Source organism: Grammomys surdaster, unplaced genomic scaffold, assembly GCF_004785775.1.
Source record: "Grammomys surdaster isolate TR1022 unplaced genomic scaffold, NIH_TR_1.0 136, whole genome shotgun sequence".
Taxonomy (NCBI): Eukaryota; Metazoa; Chordata; class Mammalia; order Rodentia; family Muridae; genus Grammomys; species Grammomys surdaster.
In genome coordinates, this window is record NW_021604594.1 from 7,634,234 (window position 1) to 7,654,312 (window position 20,079).

The 20,079-nt window shown below is 42.2% G+C and overlaps 1 protein-coding gene across 1 annotated transcript in view; it reads left to right on the forward strand.

The window, feature by feature from the left end:
• The window catches only part of Ttn (titin), a 263,679-nt gene that overhangs the window by 73,558 nt on the left and 170,042 nt on the right, over nucleotides 1-20,079 (forward strand). The window contains 36 exon segments of the mRNA XM_028763034.1: nucleotides 113-400; nucleotides 518-796; nucleotides 941-1,222; nucleotides 1,323-1,601; nucleotides 1,719-1,997; nucleotides 2,110-2,388; nucleotides 2,492-2,779; nucleotides 3,019-3,297; nucleotides 3,501-3,782; nucleotides 4,738-5,016; nucleotides 5,136-5,417; nucleotides 6,341-6,619; nucleotides 6,738-7,025; nucleotides 7,188-7,466; nucleotides 7,559-7,837; nucleotides 7,944-8,222; nucleotides 8,341-8,628; nucleotides 8,756-9,043; nucleotides 9,828-10,109; nucleotides 10,536-10,814; nucleotides 10,934-11,215; nucleotides 11,347-11,625; nucleotides 11,719-12,006; nucleotides 12,152-12,430; nucleotides 12,525-12,803; nucleotides 12,892-13,170; nucleotides 13,289-13,576; nucleotides 13,725-14,012; nucleotides 16,133-16,414; nucleotides 16,628-16,906; nucleotides 17,272-17,553; nucleotides 17,667-17,945; nucleotides 18,429-18,716; nucleotides 18,819-19,097; nucleotides 19,209-19,487; nucleotides 19,574-19,852. Of these exon segments, the coding sequence (XP_028618867.1) occupies nucleotides 113-400; nucleotides 518-796; nucleotides 941-1,222; nucleotides 1,323-1,601; nucleotides 1,719-1,997; nucleotides 2,110-2,388; nucleotides 2,492-2,779; nucleotides 3,019-3,297; nucleotides 3,501-3,782; nucleotides 4,738-5,016; nucleotides 5,136-5,417; nucleotides 6,341-6,619; nucleotides 6,738-7,025; nucleotides 7,188-7,466; nucleotides 7,559-7,837; nucleotides 7,944-8,222; nucleotides 8,341-8,628; nucleotides 8,756-9,043; nucleotides 9,828-10,109; nucleotides 10,536-10,814; nucleotides 10,934-11,215; nucleotides 11,347-11,625; nucleotides 11,719-12,006; nucleotides 12,152-12,430; nucleotides 12,525-12,803; nucleotides 12,892-13,170; nucleotides 13,289-13,576; nucleotides 13,725-14,012; nucleotides 16,133-16,414; nucleotides 16,628-16,906; nucleotides 17,272-17,553; nucleotides 17,667-17,945; nucleotides 18,429-18,716; nucleotides 18,819-19,097; nucleotides 19,209-19,487; nucleotides 19,574-19,852 (10,146 nt within the window).

Below are 20,079 nucleotides of genomic sequence, written 5' to 3' on the forward strand. Positions count from 1 at the left end.
GAGAGAGAGAGAGAGAGAGAGAGAGAGAGAGAGAGAGAGAGAGAGAGAATGTTAATAGAGAGGACAAAAATAGCGAGATTAACCTAACTTTTTCTTGCTTTTTGTTGGCTAGATCTTATTATACCTCCTTCATTCACCAAAAAACTGAGAAAAATGGACAGCATTAAAGGTTCTTTTATTGACTTAGAATGTATAGTGGCTGGATCACATCCTATAAGCATCCAGTGGTTCAAAGACGACCAAGAAATCTCAGCTAGTGACAAGTACAAATTCTCTTTTCACGACAATACTGCCTTCTTGGAGATCAGTCAGCTGGAAGGCACAGACACTGGTACATACACCTGTTCTGCTACCAACAAGGCAGGCCACAGCCAGTGCAGTGGTCACCTGACCGTCAAAGGTTGGCAGTTTTTCTCTCCACCTTTCCAAACTTTATTGCCTTACACTTCTTAATTCCCTCTTCATTAAGTTCTAACATAAATCTGTCTCTCTTCTGCTTCCTGTTCTTTCATCCCAGAACCTCCTTACTTCGTGGAAAAGCCACAGTCACAAGATGTGAATCCCAGCATGAGGGTTCAATTGAAGGCTCTTGTAGGTGGCACTGCACCCATGACAATAAAGTGGTTTAAAGATAACAAGGAGCTGCACCCTGGGGCAGCTCGCTCAGTTTGGAAGGATGACACCTCCACCATTCTTGAACTCTTCTCAGCCAAAGCTGCTGACTCTGGGACCTACATTTGCCAGCTAACCAATGATGTTGGCACGACAAGCAGTAAAGCCACCATCTTTGTAAAAGGTCTGGTCTCTAGAGCATCTCTTTTCCCTTGTGTGCCTAACTGGTCTTTGGGAAGGGAAAGTTCATTAAGAAAATAGTTTGGTTTATTGTGTTTTGTTTGAAAAACCATTCAGCATGCTGCTCTTTTTTTTTCTTCATCTTTAGAACCTCCTCAATTTATTAAGAAGCCCAGTCCAGTGTTAGTGCTGAGGAATGGACAGTCAACAACATTTGAATGCCAAATAACAGGCACCCCTGAAATCAGAGTTTCTTGGTATCTGGATGGGAATGAAATAACAGATCTTAGGAAATACGGCATTTCTTTTGTGGATGGTTTAGCCACTTTCCAGATTTCTAATGCCAAGGTTGAAAATAGTGGAACTTATGTCTGTGAAGCTCGAAACGATGCAGGCACTGCGAGCTGCAGCATCGAACTAAAAGTAAAAGGTTCGTTATGGAATCTGCTTCACATTTTAGCTAGGCTGCCTGCAGGGCCCGCAGCTTCTCGTGAGTTAAGCTACTCTCTGTCTTCCTTTTGACTCTGTAGAGCCTCCCACCTTTATCAGGGAGTTGGAGCCTGTGGATGTAGTAAAGGACAGCGACGTAGAGCTGGAGTGTGAAGTCATGGGGACAACTCCATTTGAAGTCACTTGGCTGAAGAATAACAAGGAAATTAGGAGTGGCAAAAAATACACAATGTCTGAGAAAATGTCAGTGTTTTACCTGCATATAACCAAGTGTGACCCTTCAGACATTGGTGAATATCAGTGCATCATAGCCAACGAAGGAGGCAGCTGTGCTTGCAGTGCTCGGGTTGCCTTGAAAGGTCAGTCATGGGCTAGGACCAGCCACCAAGTCAAAATACTGAGTGTTCTTTAATTATAGGTAATGAGTAGGAGTTAAAAGGTGCCTCTTCTTGAAACACTGTTTCATTTAATCACAGAACCACCATCGTTCATCAAGAAGATAGAAAATGTCACCACTGTCTTGAAGAGTTCCGCCATCTTTCAGAGCACCGTGGCAGGCTCACCTCCTATTTCTATAACCTGGCTAAAAGATGACCAAATTCTTGAGGAAAATGACAATGTCCATATTTCTTTTGAGGACAATGTGGCCACACTTCAAGTCCGGAGTGTAGACAATGGGCACAGTGGGCGATACACATGTCAAGCCAAGAATGAGTCAGGAGTTGAGAGATGTTACGCTTTCCTTTTAGTACAAGGTTGGTGAGCTATTCCCTTGAAATAGTGGTTTACAGAGAAAGTTTTATGGGCACATTTGGGTTCTAGTAGAATCACTAATGTAATGTATGGACATTTTCATTCTTACTACAGAACCTGCTCAAATCATAGAGAAAGCTAAGTCAGTGGACGTTACCGAGAAAGACCCGGTCACCCTGGAGTGCGTGGTGGCTGGAACTCCAGAACTCAAAGTCAAATGGCTTAAAGATGGAAAGCAAATTGTACCCAGTAGATACTTTTCAATGAGCTTTGAAAATAATGTGGCCAGTTTTAGGATTCAGTCAGTAATGAAGCAAGACAGTGGACAGTACACATTCAAGGTGGAGAATGACTTTGGAAGCAGTAGTTGTGATGCCTACCTGAGAGTCCTAGGTGTGTACCTTTGCCCCCACCAACCACCCTAACTTATAGCATAGACCTTGTAGATGAGTAGCAACCGACTAATGGGTGTGTTTTTGCTGTTTGCCTTGGATAGACCAAGATATTCCTCCATCGTTCACCAAAAAGTTAACCAAAATGGATAAAGTTCTGGGTTCTTCTATCCACATGGAGTGCAAGGTTTCTGGATCACTTCCTATCAACGCTCAGTGGTTTAAAGATGGAAAAGAAATATCTACGAGTGCAAAATACAGACTTGTGTGTCATGAAAACACTGTGTCACTGGAAGTTAGTAATCTGGAATTAGAAGACACTGCAAATTATACCTGCAAGGTGTCCAATGTAGCAGGAGACAATGCCTGCAGTGGCATCTTAACTGTGAAAGGTCAGAGCTGGTTGGTCTCTTCTAAGTTCTTCTTTATAGGCATTTCTAAAACATATCACTCTTAACCTTATATCCTCAGAGGTAAAAATCTTAATAATTCTGTTTCTTTCTAGTCACATTCATTGGGTTCAAGAAATATTTAATCATTACCTCTTTTCTTGAGTTGTTTTCTTACATGTCCATAAAAGTCATTGAGCTCCAGGGGCCATAACTAAATATGACTTTCTTGAAATCTGTAGAACCACCAAGCTTCCTAGTGAAACCTGAGAGGCAGCAAGCTATACCGGATTCTACAGTGGAATTTAAGGCTGTGCTGAAAGGAACACCACCGTTCAAAATTAAATGGCTTAAAGATGATGTGGAACTTGTCTCAGGACCTAAGTGTTTTATTGGCTTGGAAGGGTCAACCAGCTTCTTAAACCTCTACTCAGTGGATGCTTCCAAGACTGGACAGTATACTTGCCAAGTTACCAATGACGTTGGTAGCGACTCTTGCACTACAATGTTGCTTGTGACAGGTGTGCAAATTTGATTGTCTTACATTCCTGTCTGATTCATGCCTCCTCCGTTGTTTGTGTATTCTGTGACAATGCAGCTTCCTAACTCAGTAGAGTATATTTCACAGATCTTGGCCTGTCTCCCCCTTTGCTGCACATTGCCTAGTTGAACTTTTGTGATTTGTCGCTTTTCTTTCATAATGTCCCTTTTCCTGACTCTTTAGAACCACCGAAGTTTGTAAAGAAATTAGAAGCTTCCAAAATAGTAAAAGCAGGTGACTCCGCACGATTGGAATGCAAGATTACTGGATCTCCAGAAATACAAGTTGTGTGGTATAGAAATGAAAACAAGCTCACAGCCAGCGATAAATACCAGATGACTTTCATTGACTCAGTGGCGGTCATACAGATGAACAGCCTTGGGACAGAGGACAGTGGAGATTTTATCTGTGAGGCTCAGAATCCTGCTGGCAGCACCAGCTGCAGTACCAAGGTTATAGTGAAAGGTAGAAATATCTTTCTTTTTCTCATTCATAGAAACCCATCACCTTCTCCCCTGGGTCTCATGACTTCTTCACTGCTCTCATTGTTTCTATCTCAAAGCCAGAATATTTCCCAAATATAGACATATGTCCCTGATTGAGTGTCCTTTTCTGTTAAGTTTATTTTACATGCAAGTGGTCATTTTGAGACGCTTTTCTTGTAATTCTAATAGTATTATTCTGATCACCTAATACAGTGACCAAGCATTGAATTATATATTTCAAAACACATATACAAAAGTAAATAGGAAAATTTTAAATTAATCTTTTGATTTCAATCACATTACAACTATATCAGCATCCTTAGTATGATCTGTACCATAATGATACAGTGTATAAAGATTATAGGTTTTAATATTATATCCTTAAAGTTGCAAAAATATTTTTCCTCTTTATCAAGAATCAGTTCCTATCTTTAAAAATATAACTCTACTGTGGTGCAAATAGTGCCAGTATTTTCTATGGCCATCTCCTAGCATGCTTTGCCACAATGCTTACATTTGTCATGTGAGTTAGTTATTAGAATAACCATTTCCTGACATGGAAGACTCAGATCATGGCTGTTATTGTAACTTTTAGATACCTCTGTTGTAAAGCATAAATGATATTCTTTTTTATTCTCTGAGGCAAAATTTCACAGTTCATAAAATTCCTATTTATTGATATATTTGTTCATTTATAAATTCTGTATCAATCATTATAGTCCAAAATTACCAGCACATTGAACTTCTCAACTGTGTCCTCTAAGATGTATCTTGGCTTTCCACCTATCTAACTGATTATGTTATAAAAGCTCTTAAGTGATAGTGCTGCCTACACATAACATCTTAAACCATGCTTCTGATTGAAAAATAGAAAACCTTTTTCCATCGGAGGAAATCAAATAGCCCAACTCATGAGACATTCTTGTTTTTTACAGAACCACCTGTTTTTAGCAGTTTTCCACCTGTAGTAGAAACCCTTAAGAACACTGAAGTTAGCCTTGAATGTGAGCTTTCAGGAACACCACCATTTGAGGTGGTGTGGTACAAAGACAAGCGCCAGCTCCGAAGCAGCAAGAAGTATAAGATCGCATCAAAGAATTTCCATGCCAGCATTCACATCCTCAACGTGGAATCTACAGACATTGGTGAATACCACTGCAAAGCACAAAATGAAGTGGGCAGTGATGCTTGTGTTTGTGCTATTAAGTTAAAAGGTGAGCATAGTTTCTGTGCATGACAGAAATAACAGGCATGTGCCAAATGCTCAGCGTGTCCTCTTTCCCATTACCTGGAAAGCTTTTTGAGCAATCTCTATTCGTCTTTTCCTGTTCAGAACCACCAAAATTCATTTCCAAGCTGAACAGCCTTACAGTGGTGGCTGGTGAGCCTGCTGAGCTGCAAGCATCCATTGAAGGTGCCCAGCCCATTTCTGTCCAGTGGCTTAAAGAGAAAGAAGAAGTGATCAGAGAGAGCGAGAACATTAGAATTTCTTTCATCAACAACGTTGCAACTCTGCAGTTTGCGAAAGCGGAGCCAGCTAATGCTGGGAAGTACATTTGCCAAGTCAAGAATGACGGTGGCGTGAGGGAAAACATGGCCACGCTGACTGTCTTAGGTACAGCAGTCCTCTGTTAGCATTTGGAGGCAATCACTGGGATGACTGCCATGCGATCTTATCATTCTGAATTTCTCCAAGAACCATATTTTAGCCTCAGTATTTGGAAGGCTTAGGGGGAAAGGCCCAATTGATCTTAAGTCTTTCTGATTCCTGTGATTCTGGCAAATGATAGCTAGTTGTTTTATTGTGTGTGCACTGATATTTTTTCATGTGGAGCAAATATCCTGACTATCTCTTGTTTCAATGTGAACCACTTGGAACTCTTCTATTCTTACGTATACTACCGTATTACAGTAGTGTCTAAGCTGACAAAAGATCAATGTTTGAAGGAAAGATATGCACTGTCATCATTGGGCATATTAAATTTCAGTCCAGTGATAAGAAAGAAAGTGAAGAGATCTTTCAAGCTACCTTCTCTAGAAACTTAGCACAGAGGGAAAAAACACTAAGTAACTCGTTTAACAGGGACCCTCTGCTCTAAAGAGGGTCAAGTGTAATGAAGACACATTTTCTGGGGTTGAGTGAGATGACTCAGTGGGTAAAGGTGCTTAGCACCGTGCCTGAGGACCCCATTTCAATCCCTGGGGCCAGTTTGAACCTCTGAGCTCCACATGCATTCCACGGCATATACTTCCACCAAGAGCACATGTGCACTCACAAAATAAATATAATTTGTACCTTTTTAAAAGCCAGATTGTCCGGTGTACATTGCCCGAATTGTCTTGGAGTTGAATAATGTCCAAACATGTTTTTAATGAATGCAAATAATTTTATGAATGTATAGAATTATGGAGTCACATTTTAAAGCCAAGCGAGATGATGATGTAATCATCACTGGGAGAAATAATCCTAGTGCAGTTCATAGAGGAGATGCAAGGAAGGTCTAGGTTTTCAAAGATGCATCTCATGTTTCATTTCAGAGCCTGCGGTCATTGTAGAGAAGGCAGGGTCCATGACGGTGACTGTTGGAGAGACATGTGCCCTGGAGTGTAAGGTGGCTGGCACTCCGGAGCTGTCTGTTGAATGGTATAAGGATGGAAAGCTCTTGACCAGCAGCCAAAAACACAAATTTAGCTTCTACAACAAAATCTCTTCCTTAAAAATTCTCTCAGTTGAAAAGGAAGATGCAGGCACCTACACGTTCCAGGTTCAGAACAATGTTGGAAAAAGCAGTTGCACAGCTGTGGTCGATGTGTCAGGTTAGTTCTTGCATTTGCATCTGCTTGCGTATGCAAATTTCTCTTATGAACTTTCTTTTTTTTCACTTCTCTTCTGTCCTTTCAAGTCACCACAAATCATGTATCTTCCCTCATGCAGACCGAATGGTCCCCCCCTCTTTCACACGAAGACTAAAGGATACTGGTGGTGTCCTGGGCACCTCTTGCATCTTAGAATGTAAAGTAGCTGGATCATCTCCTATCTCTATTGCCTGGTTTCATGAGAAAACTAAGATTGTCAGTGGAGCAAAGTACCAAACGACATTTTCAGATAACGTCTGCACATTGCAATTGAATTCTCTGGACTCATCGGATATGGGCAGTTACACATGTGTGGCTGCTAATGTGGCTGGGTCAGATGAGTGTCGCGCAGTGTTGACTGTACAAGGTCAGTGACACACAGTCAATTTTGCATGACATGTATTAGCAGTTCCTCTCTGGGCATATGTCCAGATTGACACACATCTAAAGTAGTCTTAATTTCTTATTCAAAATTGAAAGTAAGTGCAGAGCTTACTGGATCCTTCCATTGTCTTCTATGTCTGTGTAGAGGCACCCTCTTTTGTGAAAGAACCTGAACCCCTGGAAGTCCTCCCGGGCAAAAACATAACCTTCACAAGTGTTATCAGAGGAACCCCTCCATTCAAGGTCGGCTGGTTTAGGGGCGCCAGAGAACTGGTGAAAGGAGACAGGTGCAATATCTATTTTGAAGACACTGTGGCAGAACTGGAATTATTTAATATCGATGTATCCCAGAGTGGAGAATACACCTGTGTGGTTTCTAACAATGCTGGCCAAGCATCCTGCACTACGCATCTCTTTGTGAAAGGTTTGCCAAACATACTCACTCTTTCTTGCTTTGATTTCTGACATTTCTATGGTTTTATGATGTGTCTAACTGCAATGTTTGTCACTTATCAGAACCAGCCACGTTTGTAAAGAAGTTAAGTGATCACTCTGTAGAACCAGGGAAATCTATAATTCTGGAGGGCACCTATACTGGGACACTTCCAATTTCTGTCACCTGGAAAAAAGATGGTGTTAGCATAACTCCATCTGAAAGGTGCAACATTGTCACCACGGAGAAAACGTGCATCCTGGAGATTCTGAGCAGCACCAAAGGAGATGCAGGGCACTACTCCTGTGAGATTGAAAACGAGGCAGGAAGAGATGCTTGTGATGCTCTTGTATCTACATTAGGTGTGTTATGTTACCCTCTTAAGAATTTTGGATTTATCAGACATGCAGGGTGGGTCCTTTGCTCTCCTGAGATTCCTTTGGCTGATTGTGAGCCTTTCTTCTTTAGAACCACCTTATTTTGTCACGGAGTTAGAACCTCTGGAGGCATCTGTTGGAGACTCAGTTTCCTTGCAATGCCAAGTTGCTGGGACGCCAGAAATTACAGTGTCTTGGTTCAAAGGAGACACCAAGTTAAGGTCAACTCCAGAATACAGGACCTACTTTACAAACAACGTGGCCACGCTGGTGTTTAATAAAGTAAGCATCAACGACAGTGGAGAGTACACGTGCATGGCGGAGAACAGCATAGGAACGGCAGCGTCTAAGACCATCTTCAGAATCCAAGGTGATGGTTTTATCTTAGACATTAAGAAAGTTACTTTCCCCTCATGAACTCCTTTATCTTTATGGGGATTTTCTCATTTTATCCACTAATGCCTCAGATATAACTTGTCTTCCTACAGAACGCCAGCTCCCACCTTCCTTTGCAAGACAGTTAAAGGACATTGAGCAAACTGTTGGGTTACCAGTTACCCTCACTTGTCGACTAAATGGCTCTGCACCCATCCAAGTGTGCTGGTATAGAGATGGGGTGCTTTTAAGAGATGATGAAAATCTACAGATGTCTTTTGCGGATAACGTGGCAACATTAAAAATTCTGCACACTGACCTGAGTCACTCTGGCCAGTACTCTTGCTCGGCTTCCAATCCACTTGGCACAGCGTCATCAACTGCTAGACTAACAGCAAGAGGTTTGTGCTCATGCTGATCTCTTTATAAACCCTGATATTTTTTGTTTAATTGTAAAGACGAAAACAACAAAGACAGCCAAAAGTGTGTATATACCTACACACATTACCTTTTTCTCTAATCTTCCAGAACCTAAGAAATCACCCTTCTTTGATATCAAGCCAGTATCAATAGATGTTATCGCTGGAGAAAGTGCAGATTTTGAATGTCATGTGACTGGTGCTCAACCAATGAGAGTCACTTGGTCAAAGGATAACAAGGAAATCCGACCTGGAGGAAACTATACTATCACGTGTGTGGGCAACACTCCCCATCTGAGGATTCTTAAAGTGGGGAAAGGAGACTCTGGTCAATACACTTGTCAAGCCACCAATGATGTTGGCAAGGACATGTGTTCTGCTCAGCTCAGTGTGAAAGGTATCGTGGCAGAGCATTTGCCAAGATTTGTTGTTTCATGTGTTTGTGTATTGTCCTCTGAGTGTCTTTAGGTTTTCTATTTTGAGGCTGGTGCTATAACTCAGTATGAGAGCACTTGCCTCCCATGTGTGAAGCCATGGGTTCGATCTCTCAGTAATGCCAAAGATGAGAAAGAAGTTGTGTTTTGTCTTGTTTTTGTTTTTGAGAAATGGTCTTACTATATAGTCCATGTTGGCCTGTAACTCATAGAAATCCTCCTGTCTCAGCCTCCTGGGATCTAGGATTACAGGTGTGAGACACCATTTTCATCTGTCTTGAGTTTTTAAATTTTTGAGTTAAACTAATAATTGTATCTGAGTTGATGCCTACTTGTTGGAGGAATAGTAACCAAAGTTTTGCTTTCTCTTTACATTGTCTCTTAAGTGAGCATTCTTTCATTGAACTTTGTTGACTATGGTTTCAACCATTCACTCTTCCTTTACATCATTTCTTGCTATATAACACCCTGATTTATCATTACAAATTTTACATCAAATATATAATTATATTAGCCAGTTTATTTTACCTCATATATCCAGACTGCAATTTATCAGCTAAATTCTCTGATAAATATTTTAAATTACTTAGTAGGAAAAAAGATAACTTATTTTAGCATGAAATCATTAGAAAGTTCATTCTCAATAGTAAGTCTGTTAAAATTTAAACTTTGGGGATTCTCAATTTTAAGGGTAAACCCTTTTAACAAATGATTATGCATTACTGACTGTTTCCTTTGGTTTAATAGAACCTCCCAAGTTTATTAAGAAATTAGATACTTCAAAAGTTGCGAAGCAGGGAGAATCCATCCAACTGGAATGTAAAATAAGTGGTTCCCCAGAGATCAAAGTTGTGTGGTTCCGAAATGACAGCGAACTTCATGAAAGCTGGAAATACAACATGTCCTTTGTGAATTCTGTGGCTCTGCTAACCATCAATGAAGCCAGTGCTGAGGACACTGGAGACTACATCTGTGAAGCTCACAATGGCGTTGGTGATGCCAGCTGCAGCACAGCCTTGAAAGTTAAAGGTTAGACCCCCTCTTCTGCTGTCTTCCTTCTCTTCAGTGGACTCCTTATGGTCTCAAGGTCTTGGGCTGTCCAAATATCCAGAAATGGGATCAGGCTGGACTTAAGCCTGAGGGTTTTTGACAGTTAGATAAAATCGAGTATTCCTCGGGAGTTTGTGAAACCAGTTCTCATCTAACTAACATTTTTTATTATTGACTCAATCAATGAATTTGTAAGATTCAAATCTAAAAGCTTATAGCTCTTAAAAGTACGTTTTATGAATCTCATGTGTCAGCATGTGCTGCCATTATTCACTCCACTCACTCGTATTGATCTCTTATTCATAGCTAATATCTCTAGATCCTAAAAGTGTGTAGATGCTCATAGCATTTATTCTTTTGGGTTAAGCAGCTGCTCTCATTGCTCATCCTCTTTTCTTCTGGTAGCACCTCCTGCCTTTACCCAGAAGCCTCCTCCAGTCGGAGCCCTGAAAGGTTCTGATGTGATCCTGCAGTGTGAAATTTCAGGGACGCCCCCCTTTGAAGTGGTGTGGGTTAAAGATCGGAAGCAAGTGCGGAGCAGCAAGAAATTTAAAATCACCTCCAAAAATTTTGACACGAGTCTTCATATCTTTAATCTGGAAGCCCCTGACATAGGGGAATATCACTGCAAAGCCACTAACGAGGTGGGAAGTGACACGTGCTCTTGCACTGTCAAGTTCAAAGGTTTGTATACATAGACACACACATAAACATGTGCTTCTTCCTTCCTGTCTCTGCTTTAACTATTAACTTACATCGGTATGTTTTCAGCCTTTCACTTAAACATGCATTTCTTTCATCAGAACCACCACGGTTTGTGAAAAAGCTCAGTGACGTGTCCACCCTTATTGGGGATCCTGTGGAGTTACAAGCTGTGGTAGAAGGTTTCCAGCCAATTTCTGTTGTCTGGCTGAAAGATAAAGGTGACGTCATCAGAGAAAGTGAAAACGTTAGGATTTCCTTCGTTGGTAACATCGCAACTCTCCAACTGGGAAGTCCAGAAGCATCACATTCTGGAAAATATGTGTGCCAAATCAAAAACGATGCTGGGATGCGAGAGTGCTCAGCGGTCCTGACTGTCCTAGGTTAGTAGTGAAGCAGAGCCTCAGAAAACAAAGAAGACAATTGCTCTATAATCATTTCCTGAAGATATGACTCTCATCCAACTATCTACTAAGGTGAATTTGTTCTCAATGCAATATGCTTTTTCTTCTAGAACCAGCCAGAATTGTAGAGAAACCAGAACCCATGACTGTCACGACTGGAAATCCCTTCACATTGGAGTGTGTAGTAGCTGGGACTCCAGAACTTTCAGCCAAGTGGTTCAAAGATGGTAGAGAACTATCTTCAGGCAGCAGACATCACATTACATTTGTCAGAAACCTGGCTTCCCTTAAGATCCCCTCTGCAGAAATGAACGATAAGGGCTTATACAGCTTTGAGGTGAAAAACAGTGTTGGCAAAAGCAGCTGCACTGTGTCTGTCCATGTCTCAGGTGAGTACGAAGAGGCTTTGATAAAGATAGCCCCACCAGTAGGGGTGGGAGTAGAAGAAAGCTCCTTTCTAAATGGAAACTCTTCTTCTCTAGACCGAGTTGTTCCACCATCCTTCGTCCGAAGGCTGAAGGACACAAATGCCTCGCTTGGGGCTTCTGTGGTTTTGGAGTGTCGAGTGTCAGGCTCAGCCCCAATATCAGTCGGCTGGTTTCTGGATGGAAATGAGATCATTAGCAGTCCCAAATGTCAGTCCAGCTTTGCAGATAACGTCTGTACTCTGACTCTGAGCTCCCTGGAGCCCTCTGACACTGGCACATACACATGTGTGGCTGCCAATGTAGCTGGCCAGGATGAAAGCTCTGCAGTTCTGACTGTCCAAGGTCAGTGTACAAGGATGCTCTTCTGCTTCTCTCTCCACTGTCCAGCCTGCACTGCCTTTGTTTTCATTTTTCCATCTTAGTTTCCTTTTCTTTAAGTAACAAACACTTCTTTTCTTTCTATCTCCCTCCTATCGGGGCTTTTTAGAACCACCGTCTTTTGAACAAACTCCTGACTCTGTGGAAGTTTTGCCTGGGATGAGCCTGACATTCACCAGTGTCATTAGAGGCACTCCTCCCTTCAAGGTCAAGTGGTTTAAGGGCAGCAGGGAGCTGGTGTCAGGGGAGGCTTGCACCATTTCTTTAGAAGACTTTGTCACTGAGCTGGAGCTCCTGGAGGTGGAGCCGGTGCAGAGTGGAGATTATTCTTGCCTTGTGACCAACGATGCTGGCAGCGCTTCCTGTACCATGCATCTCTTCGTGAAAGGTTCACTCATTTCTCCAGTAACCATTACTTCTTAAACTTCTTCTGATGCTCCATTCGAAGGTACAACTCAACCCTCATTATTTTCTCCTTGCAGAACCAGCCACTTTTGTGAAAAGGTTGGCTGATACCAGTGTGGAGACAGGTAGCCCTATCGTTCTGGAGGCGACTTACTCTGGCACACCACCTATCTCTGTGAGCTGGATGAAGAACGAATACCCTCTTACACAGTCTCCCAACTGTGGCATCACCACAACAGAAAAATCGAGCATCCTGGAAATTCTTGAAAGCACAATAGAGGACTACGCACAGTACGCCTGCTTGATTGAAAACGAAGCCGGACAGGACATCTGTGAAGCTCTTGTGTCCGTCTTAGGTGTGTTGACAGCTAGTTCTTCCTATTGCCTCTTCCCGTGAAACGCTGTCTTTTAGTTGGCGTTAACTTGTCATCCTTTGTACCTTAGAACCACCTTACTTTATCGAACCCCTGGAACATGTGGAAGCAGCTATTGGAGAGCCCACAACTTTACAGTGTAAAGTGGATGGAACCCCAGAAATCAGAATTTCTTGGTATAAGGAACATACAAAGCTACGATCAGCTCCTGCATATAAGATGCAATTCAAAAACAATGTGGCCTCCTTAGTCATCAACAAGGTGGACCACAGTGATGTGGGAGAGTACACCTGCAAGGCAGAAAACAGTGTGGGGGCTGTTGCTTCTTCCGCAGTGCTGGTTATCAAAGGTGATGATGGCTTTGCTTGATAAGTCTTGTTGTGGGCTGACAAACCCATTTTATTAAGAGCTTTTCATGGATAGACACATGCTGTTACAAATAAGGATTGTCTATAACTTCTTTCCAGAGCGTAAACTTCCACCTTCCTTTGCAAGAAAGCTGAAAGATGTTCACGAGACTCTTGGCTTCCCAGTTGCTTTTGAATGTCGAATCAATGGCTCAGAACCTCTTCAGGTGTCTTGGTACAAGGATGGCGAACTTTTAAAAGATGATTCTAATTTGCAGATGTCTTTTGTTCATCACGTTGCCACTCTTCAGATTTTGCAAACTGACCAGAGCCATGTTGGTCAGTACAATTGTTCAGCTTCCAATCCTCTTGGGACTGCTTCGTCCAGTGCCAGGCTTATTCTCTCAGGTGAGCTGGGTAACTCATCATATTCTCTTCTTCATCATAATGCAGCTTCACCTCCTTGGGCCACCAAAGGAGTTGTGGTATTTGGTTTCAATTCCTAATCTTGGAGCATGGATACTGACCTCGCCATGTTGGTCTTCATTCTTTCCAGAACATGAAGTGCCTCCCTTCTTTGACTTAAAGCCTGTGTCAGTAGACCTTGCTCTTGGTGAAAGTGGTTCATTTAAATGTCATGTCACTGGAACAGCACCGATCAAAATCACCTGGGCTAAAGATAACCGTGAGATTCGCCCTGGAGGCAACTACAAGATGACTCTGGTTGAAAATACTGCCACTCTGACTGTGCTCAAAGTAGCCAAAGGTGATGCTGGACAATATACCTGCTACGCGAGCAATGTTGCTGGAAAGGACTCTTGTTCTGCTCAACTTGGTGTACAAGGTACTCCTTAGAGTGAAGTGCCAAGATCTCTATCACTTTATCTATGTTCTGAAATGTGAATGGGGGATATGCCTGAAGAGTGTGTGTGTGTGTGTGTGTGTGTGTGTGTGTGTGTGTGGTGGTGGTGGTGGTGGTGGTGGTGGTGGCAGTAATTAGAAACAATGATCAAATGAGGGATGGGGTACAGCTGGAAGGTATAGTGCCTGCTTAGCATGTACAAGGACATGCCAGGTTGGAGCCCTAATATCCTAATACAGAATGAGATGAAGAAAAGGAAGGAAAGAAGGAAAAAAGGGGGAAGGAAGAAGGAACAGAGGGGTCACAAGCAAATCCAGCATTTTCTAAATGGGAAAATATTTTGAATTTGTTTTTAAAGTAGAAAATTAGAAAAGCATTAACTGGGAAATATATTTTCAAAGACTAAGGAGAAAATGAACAAAAAATTTCCCCTAGATTATATCAAAAGCCTAGCCTGAAAAGTTATCAGAGGGAAAAATATTTAATTACTTCAAAGTAATTTTCTGCAGTACTTAGTAAGTTAATGAATCCATCACCCTCTTAAACATAGCACCACCCCAAACTACCAAGTACTTCAAGAAGAATCATGTCAACTGTAAGGCTAACTTCTTTTCTACTGCCAGCTATGCTTCATTAATAGCAGAAGTCAGGGGAGTAGGTGTTACCCAGGCTTGTCATCTGGACCAGGAGTTTCCAAGTTCTTGGCATCTTGTTCAAAGAATTGAAGAAGCACACACAAATAGCAAAGTATCAAAGGGGAGTTTTACATGGACACGCAAAAGTCCATATTTGATACCCTGCAAGATGACAGTGACAATGAGTGCTATTTACTCAGGAACCCCTGGTCACTGCTTAGGGCTTCTGTCTATGGGGCCAGGAAGAAGAAAATACGGTTTCTAGGCTTGGGGTATGGATAGTTTTGTTATGGTTGATAGGCATGGGTTATGTAAGCCCTAATGTAGTGTGCATGTCCATTCCTAAGATGCATCTAATTATAATCATATACATGCCCTATCATGTATATGAACAAATAAAGGATTTCTCCAGGACACAATTTGCCTTAGTGAACATGCACCCCAAATCCATGAAGGCTGAAATTGACTCACTGCCTCTAGTTCCAGGATATGTATCCGGGTGCATTTGACCACAAAAAGGGAGGTTTATTAAGAGTTGATAGGGAGTCTTAGACCAAAGTCACCATGACTTTGTTTGAAGAGCAGTGAACATGCAGCTTGATACAGGTGAACTCTCAGGTTGCTAAGTGCATTGTTGGAGAAGCGGTATGTATGTACCTGAAGCCGAGCAGGGCTCCAGATTGCTAAGATATCCTTATGTATGCCTGCCTCATAGGAAGTAAATACCTCAACAGCCAATGTTATGTAAGAATATGTTATGTTTCACAGCTGAATATCAAGATTTATAGATTTACCTGCACAGACTGCTGTCTAATCAATTTTAGTATTTTTAAGCTTCTTGAAGTAGTAGTTCATAAATATCTTAAAATTTAGATTAGTGTTCAAGACCCATTTGCACTGTGAGACAACTAACTATTTTTACCTGTGAGCACGAACATTTAAGAACATTGTTCTTACTTCAGGGAAATGGTGGAAGTTGAAGGGATATATGTATTGAAGGCATATGAGAGATAACTGTACTTTAAAATCTTAAGATATGGGATCCCTTTTGCTTTGGCTGTGTATGGTACATAATGAATACCTTTGAAGCTATAACTTCCCACAGACTCACACACAAGGCAATCAGTCTCTCCCTCCTGTGAACCTCAGAGGGTTTCTGTAATGTTGGCTGTGGGCTCAAGCATACAAAGATAATTCTGCTTCTGGGGACGGGCTGCACAGTAGAGAGCATGGCCTTCTTCTTCATCCTGTAGCCACGGTTAGATTATAGGTGTTCACAAATGTAAGCTTATTTCACTTAGGGATTTTCTACTTAGATATCACTTAACTAGCCTTCGGTAAACTACATCAAATGAACTTGTCTCCTGTAGATGAAGGCCACTCTGACAGGTTTCTTCTTTTACCTCCTCTTGTAACATACCTGTCTTTTCTGTCCCTTGCCTTGTGCTTTTCCTTGTGGTTCCTTAGAACCCCCCAGGTTCATTAAGAAGCTAGACCAATCACGGATTGTGAAGCAGGACGAGTCAACAAGATATGAATGCAAAATAGGCGGCTCTCCAGAAATCAAGGTTTTGTGGTATAAGGATGAGGTGGAAATTCAAGAAAGCAGTAAATTCAGAATGTCATTTGAGGACTCAGTGGCCATCCTAGAGATGCACAGTCTCAGTGTGGAAGACAGCGGGGACTATACCTGTGAGGCTCGCAACGCAGCAGGAAGCGCCAGCAGCAGCACCTCCCTGAAGGTTAAAGGTCAGGCCTCGCTCCACCCCGACTATGAACATCAGCCCCTGTACAGTTCACTACATTCAGTTTTATTCTTCTCCTGACGATGCTTTAAAACTGTTCAAGAGTATAATAAAAAGGGGGAGGGAATCCCAATGGAATAGAAAGCTAATTCTTACCCTGGTCTAAATAGGAAGCTCATCCTAATTTCTTCTCCTCCTTGTCCCTCCCCAATTCTAGAACCACCCGTGTTCCGCAAAAAGCCTTTTCCCGTTGAGACACTGAAAGGAGCTGATGTTCACCTTGAATGTGAGCTTCAGGGGACACCTCCTTTTCAAGTTTCTTGGCACAAAGACAAGAGAGAACTCAGGAGTGGGAAGAAGTACAAGATTATGTCTGAGAATTTGCTCACAAGCATCCACATCCTGAACGTAGACACGGCAGATATCGGGGAATACCAGTGCAAAGCCACAAATGATGTTGGGAGTGACACCTGTGTGGGTTCTGTCACTCTGAAAGGTAAGAGCCATTTCATTCTCTTCTGCTTACTGGTCTCCTTCTAATTTTAATACTGTACCCCCACCTTAGTTATTGTGTGGGGTTTATTTTTATCCTAACAATCTAGTCTATCTAAACCCCCCATGCTCTGTCTACTTCCTTTTTTAACTAACTAAATGCATATATTGTATATATATAATAAATATATTATATATGCATATAATATGTATTTATAACTACATTCCTATATATAGATAAATATGTACATAACAATTATATATTATTGATAATGATACATTACCACGAAGGTGATTTCTCACATTCATAACGTGAGAGAAATACTATCAGTTCTGTACATGCCCTGTCTCCTTGTTTCCTCTCCTCAGCACCACCACAATTTGTGAAGAAGCTCAGTGACATTTCTACCATCATTGGCAAAGAAGTCCAGCTGCAGACAACAATTGAAGGCGCTGAGCCAATTTCAGTGGCGTGGTTCAAAGATAAAGGGGAAATTGTTAGAGAAAGTGACAACATATGGATTTCTTATTCTGAAAACATCGCAACCCTCCAGTTTTCAAGAGCAGAACCAGCCAATGCTGGGAAATACACCTGCCAAATCAAAAATGATGCTGGGATGCAGGAGTGCTACGCCACGCTGTCAGTGCTTGGTTAGTAAAGAGGGTGTTCTAATGAATACAGGAAATGCACACAGGTCTGTGCTTCCTTTAGTTTCTTTCTTCAGTTTTACTTTAAATGATGGTGTGGTTTCCACCTCTTTCAGAACCTGCTGCAATTGTGGAAAAGCCAGAATCTATTAAGGTGACCACAGGAGACACCTGTACCTTGGAGTGTACGGTATCTGGAACACCCGAGCTCAGTACCAAGTGGTTTAAGAATGGAAAGGAGCTCACAAGTGACAGCAAATACAAAATAAGCTTCTTCAACAAAGTGTCGGGCCTCAAAATCATCAATGTGGTACCTGGTGACAGTGGGGTGTATAGTTTTGAAGTGCAAAATCCTGTCGGCAAAGACAGCTGCACAGTCTCCATTCAAGTCTCAGGTTGGTGGCCTGTGTATTCATCTTTACGACAGTGAAGACCGTAATTGCCCTAGATAGGAGAGAAGCTCCATCTTCACAGGGCAGCGTGCCTCTTACATCATTGGATGCAGTGGGGTCAGAGGCAGAGAACTTGGACAAATAGAAGGAAACCACCAAAGTTGCATCCCTTTCTTTGGGAAGAATCTCTAAGAGCACTGTAGAAGTAAAACCTGTGCTTGGATGGTGGGCGGGGGAGAAAGTGCTTTTCTAGAAAAGTCAGCATGAAGGAGTCATTACAACAAAAAGAGCAGACCCTCTACAAAGCCAACTTATACATACTTACTCGGGCTTTTCCTTGCATCATCCCATCAGCAACACACAGGGAATTTTCAAAAGACAGATCTAAAGCCAGACAGATCTAAAGATGTCCCATGAAAGGGTCAATTCTCTCTAAGTCATTTTATAACTGACGCCCCTTGCTTTGTTTGTTCTTGTCCTTCTCAGACCGAATTATCCCTGCCTCATTCACAAGAAAACTGAAAGAGACAAATGGTCTGTCTGGCTCCTCTGTGGTGATGGAGTGCAAAGTATATGGGTCACCCCCAATCTCTGTCCTCTGGTTCCATGACGGGAATGAGATCAGCAGTGGCCGGAAGTACCAGACCACGCTGACAGACAACACCTGTGCCCTGACTGTAAACATGCTGGAGGAAGCTGATGCTGGCGACTACACATGTATAGCTACCAATGTGGCGGGCTCTGACGAGTGTAGTGCCCCTCTGACTGTGCGAGGTCAGTTCAAAATGCAGTAACATACAGCCACACCACACACGGGACTGAGCCTACAGTCTACCCACGTTAAAAATCTCCCCAACTTGTGTTTTCTTTATTTAGAGCCACCATCTTTCGTGCAGAAACCTGACCCAATGGATGTCTTAACTGGCAGTAATGTCACTTTCACAAGCATTGTCAAAGGAACACCTCCTTTCACTGTCAGCTGGTTCAAAGGTAGCAGTGAGCTTGTGCCTGGGACCAGGTGCAACGTGTCTCTGCAGGACTCAGTGGCTGAACTGGAGCTGTTTGATGTCGACACATCCCAGAGCGGAGAATACACCTGCATAGTTAGTAACGAGGCTGGCAGGGCTTCCTGTACTACACATCTCTTTGTAAAAGGTTGGTTTGCAATTCTGTTTATACAACTGAATCTCACGTAGCTGTCAGATGTGCTGTGCCTGGGTATGTGTGTGTGTGTGTGATTTTGTTTTATCAATTTGTTCACACCAGCCCCAGCCATATTTGTGAAGAGACTCAATGATTACAGCATAGAGAAAGGCAAGCCCCTGATCCTAGAAGGGACCTTCTCTGGAACTCCTCCAATCTCTGTTACATGGAAGAAAAATGGCATAAATGTCACTGCTTCCCAACGGTGTAATATTACCACAACTGAAAAATCAGCGATTCTAGAAATTCTGAGCAGCACTGTTGAGGATTCGGGGCAGTACAACTGCTACATTGAAAACGCTTCTGGCAAGGATTCCTGCTCGGCCCAGATCCTGATACTAGGTTTGTTCTGATTATACATTCACAGCCTCGTACCCAGGCAGTGGTCCTGACTGGTCCTTCATGGCTGCTTATCTCTTTTGCTGCAGAACCACCATATTTTGTCAAGCAGTTGGAGCCTGTGAAGGTCACGGTTGGTGACTCTGCCTCTCTACAATGCCAGCTTGCTGGAACTCCTGAAATTGGGGTCTCCTGGTATAAAGGAGATACAAAGCTGAGGCCCACTGCCACCTGCAAAATGCATTTTAAGAACAATGTTGCTACACTGGTTTTCACCCAGGTTGACAGCAACGACAGTGGAGAATATATCTGCAGGGCTGAAAACAGCGTAGGAGAAGTTTCTTCATCAACTTTCCTAACCGTTCAAGGTGAGCACAATATTTTAAAAGCAATGAATCAATGTTTCTTTTGAAACTTTTAAAATACCCAATGAGGGCCTTCTTGAGGGGAAAATCAAAATGCTATTTTTTTTTTTTAGCTTAAGTAATTCCAGTTAGATTTAGCAACTCACCTTTTTTCTTTGAGTGATTGGTTGTTTTAGCTTGTTTTTCTTGGGTTCTTGCTACATATCCTTTATTGGGTGAAACTCACTAGG